Source organism: Cyprinodon variegatus, unplaced genomic scaffold (genome assembly GCF_000732505.1).
Source record: "Cyprinodon variegatus isolate N-32 unplaced genomic scaffold, C_variegatus-1.0 Scaffold798, whole genome shotgun sequence".
NCBI classification, from domain to species: domain Eukaryota; kingdom Metazoa; phylum Chordata; class Actinopteri; order Cyprinodontiformes; family Cyprinodontidae; genus Cyprinodon; species Cyprinodon variegatus.
Window position 1 is genome coordinate 287,473 of NW_015151251.1, and position 4,006 is coordinate 291,478.

General features: G+C 39.4%; 1 protein-coding gene across 6 annotated transcripts in view; it reads left to right on the forward strand.

Moving 5' to 3' along the window:
* The window catches only part of fkbp15 (FK506 binding protein 15), a 27,100-nt gene continuing 23,094 nt past the window's right edge, over positions 1-4,006 (forward strand). For all 6 annotated transcript variants that reach the window (XM_015396448.1, XM_015396449.1, XM_015396452.1 and 3 more), the window contains exons 1-6: positions 1-170; positions 2,459-2,562; positions 2,639-2,708; positions 2,780-2,849; positions 2,936-3,010; positions 3,113-3,211. In XM_015396448.1, the coding sequence (XP_015251934.1) occupies positions 121-170; positions 2,459-2,562; positions 2,639-2,708; positions 2,780-2,849; positions 2,936-3,010; positions 3,113-3,211 (468 nt within the window). In that variant the 5' untranslated portion in view covers positions 1-120. The remainder of the gene's footprint in view (positions 171-2,458; positions 2,563-2,638; positions 2,709-2,779; positions 2,850-2,935; positions 3,011-3,112; positions 3,212-4,006) is intronic.

Consider the following 4,006-nt stretch of genomic DNA (forward strand, 5'->3'; position numbering starts at 1 on the left):
ATCAGGTGGGGAGTCAGCTGATTTCATCCCAAACAGGAAGAGGAAGTGACAAACAGCCATGCTAATATAGTGCTATTTTGTGCTCGTTTTACTTGATAAGAGAAGTGCTGAAGCTTAAAGATGTTTGGCGGGGAAGATGAAGACGGAGACTTTCTGTCCCCAACAGGAGGGTGAGTTCGTTTCGCTAACCGAGCTACGCTGATTAGCATGCTAGTTAACTAGCTTAGCAGCACTTGGTGACCTGCTGTCCTTTAGAGAACAAAGCCTATTTTATCCGGAATTCCTTAACGGGTTTGAAATCCAGCGTAATATTCTATAAAACCTCTAAACATAAACTACTTTCCTTCTTTAAAACCTCTAACTCTGGTTGCTTCATCCAGAGACAGACGAAAGTTTCCAGCTTTAAAGGATGAGCCCGATCTAAGTTTGTGGAGATGTTGAATAAAGCTTTAAACTTGTTTTTCTTTTTGTTTAATACAGTGGTTTTGTGGTTGGTAGTTTATTTTTTTTTAAGTCGCTTAAAAAACTTATTGAAGCTTTTGTGTTACTAAAAGTCTGTTTGTACAGTAAGCGAAAGCAGAATAAATGCAACCCGGTTTAACCCATCAAAATATGAAGAAAAAAAAGGCTTAAAATTTACTTTTTTTTACTCTGCTTTTTAATAAAATCTCAGTGGGTCTGTGAGGGTATCACATCCATTCGTTCACTAACTTTTTCTGGTTTTGCAGACGACCTGAATTGTAATCTGAAGTTGTGTATAAACTGTGAAATAGCCCTTTATTAAAGTGGTTGTTAAACTCTTGCATTATCCCTGATGGATGAGTGATCACATGCCCTCATCCACCCTGCAGTGATCATGACTGAGGCTTGTCAGCCTTCCCGGCTGCCTCAGGTCACACATAATAACAACAACAAGCCTTTTGTTATAAAACAAGCTAAATCACCATAAAGAATTCTGGCTTCTCAGGCATCATTTACAGCTTTAGCAAATCTCAGACATATAAGTATCCTGTGCTTTCAGCAGGATGACGGCCACCAATGGATGTCCTGCCTTAAAAGTGGGGAGTGTCGTTTCCCCCACCCATTTTTTCCCAACCTAATTCCTTTCACATGCGACTTGTTAGAGTCCCCTTGAAAGCCCCAGCTATACCCTGCCTGCTCAGCTTAGACTCGGCTTTACAGCTGCAGTACCTCTGTCCTTTCCTGCGATGTTGTTGAATCTCCCACTCTGGTGTGACACCACGAGGGAACAGAGTTTGGGGGTCTGCCCTGGAACAAGGAGCTGGAACAGAACAGCACAAGGAATCTGACTCGCATGCAAAGGGGCTGTCCCTCCTCATCCCAGATCGCCTTTATCACTGGAGATGAGGCCCTCAGGACATTCAACATGTCTGTTCTGGGAGACACAAGTGATTACCAGTGGAAGGAGTTCCAGGGGTCAGTATGAGCCTGGCAAAATTGGCTGGTTTATCAACCGTGACCAAAACCGTGTTGGCAGTTGTTACTGTTAGAGGTTGTCGAATTCGAAACTCTGAAATTTGGCTTTGCTTATGCTTGTTTTTTTTTGCGAATAAATGTTTTAGTGACTGCAAATTGGTGTTTTTTTTATACTAAATCAGTGAAACTGTTAAGTGAAAAACTTCAAGTCGAGTGGTAAAGACTTTATATAAATTATAAATTATTTTAAGGAACACTATGAATAGATTTTTAAAGATTGCTGTTAAAAATTGTAAAAAAAAAAAAAAAAAAAAAGTAAAGTACTTCTGCTTTCAATTCAAAGTTTAAGATTGTTTCCTGAAATTGCAATATAGATACCGGTAGCAGAATGTCACTATTTATCAAACACAAACTACTCAACATGAAGAAATACATTTTTATTTGAAATGCTGTGATGCCAAATAAAATGAGGTGACTAAGCCAAGTGCTGTTGATGAAATGCACAAACTGGTCTCCAACAACTAGACTTCCCTTAAGAGTCTTTTGTCCGGATCGAGTCATCAGTTTACAGCAAGGAAAATTGAAGACTGAAGTCAATCTGATGAAGCAGGATGAGTTTCTATTTTCAATTCCAGTTGGTTTTCAGTGCTCTTTGCTGAGCATCTAACACATTTGCTGATTTTATTCTTTCCTCCTTGGTCCATGATTCCAGCTCGGCTTCCACTATGGTTGGAATCGGCTAATTGATTTTATTAATGACATTTTTCATTTACGAAGATAAGATTTTTGGAAAATATGGATATTTTTTTTCACCAACCCGCTCCTTCAGGCTCCTATAGCCCAAAGTGACGTTGTTTTTCCTTTTGATAATTTATTGGTGGATGTAAATGGGTAGAATTGGAAGATAATGAGTTTACTGACTGTTTAATTCAAAGGTTGGGTTTTCCTTTATTGATCATTAAATACATTGAACACTATCTATATACTTTTATTGATGCTTTTCAATGGGATGTTTCTACAGAGCTAAGTTGGCCTCCCTTTTTGGACTGGACCAGGAAACCAGTCAAGGAAACGAGTCCTTCCAATATACAGCCCCCAAGCAGCCCAGGAAGGCCTCCAATCTCGGTAAGATCAAAAGACCAACAACATGACTGAATGTGATGTGGAGGCTCCACTGATGATGTTCTTCTCATATTTAAAGCACCAGAGAGTCAGAAACAGCCTGGAGCTCCTACAGTGTTACATGCCTCAGCAGTTCAGGCCTTTAAATAGTGAGTTTAACCGTCTTCAGGTACATGATTTATTTTCCGTTATTACCGATCCCTTTTTCTGCCTCATGCAGCATTAATGGACAATATGTGAAGCAAGGAAAACTGGGAGCTGCTATTCTGGGCAACCATGCAACAAGAGAGGTAGGCCTTGAGTTTGGCTTCTTGTGTGAGATTATTGGTTGGACTTTTGGTTTTAATGGCTATTGTATTTAATTTTATTTCTGTAGTACAAGCTTCTGCTGTATTTGAGCCAACAGAAACCAGTGACTGCTGCCAGGATTCATTTGGGCTTTATTTTTACGGTCTGTATCATACAACTAAGCAATACAATCAAGCTAAGAATTTGCAGTAAAATAATGTTTAGAAAACTATCTGGTGCAAATGCTCTTTTGTGTGTGTTGCAGGTACAGCTGAACAAATATTGCACCTTTTATGATGACCAGAGGCAGAACTGGTCCTTGATGTTTGAATCTGAGAAAAACGCATCTGATTTTTGCAAAGAGGTAAGTAATGCAGATGAGGAATAATTAAACTGCTGTGACAAAAATCAGCAAGAGCCCTTTGCCCTTTCTGACTCGTCGTTATACTAGGTTTGTGTGACCCTTCCTCTCAATGGTCACACTAGGATGATGTCTCTGTCGATGAAACAACATGTTAAATGTGTTAAATGAGCACTGTCGCACTTTTCGTTACAGTTCTCTTACAACTTTCATAGGTCACCCTGAATGTGAAAAGTTGCTGCACCCTATATGGTCCTAAATCTGATGCACGTCTGATCTTTTCAAATGCGACCTGTTTTTTTTAGCAGCCAGGTCGCATTTATCCAATCTGAACGTCTTTGTTGATGTTCTGGCTCCGGATGGAAAAGATAATGAGCTCTAGCGCCATCTTTATATTTACATTCATAAACACACAGCACGCTTGATACTTTTAACGTCATTGAGTCATTTACTACTCATATGAGACACTTAAGTTTTATGAAAGTCATTCACTCTGGAAATCACCTACAAGTTGCAAATATTTGGAAATGTGAAACAATCATGCAGAACAATCTGAGTTTTCAGAAAAATCTGAATTGAGCATTAAGGCTTGCAGTGTGAACATTGTCTTCATTCGGGTGTTTATTTTCAGTGTTTATGCCTCCACCTTTAGAAAGAGACAGGGCAAAAATGGCTGCATGTGTTCCAAGTCTGAAAACCACATCTGAGCAAAAAGAACATTAAAGGGATAGTTCGGGATTTTTGACATGAATCTGTATGGCATCCCCATCACCAGTGTCATGCAATCACACTGACTTA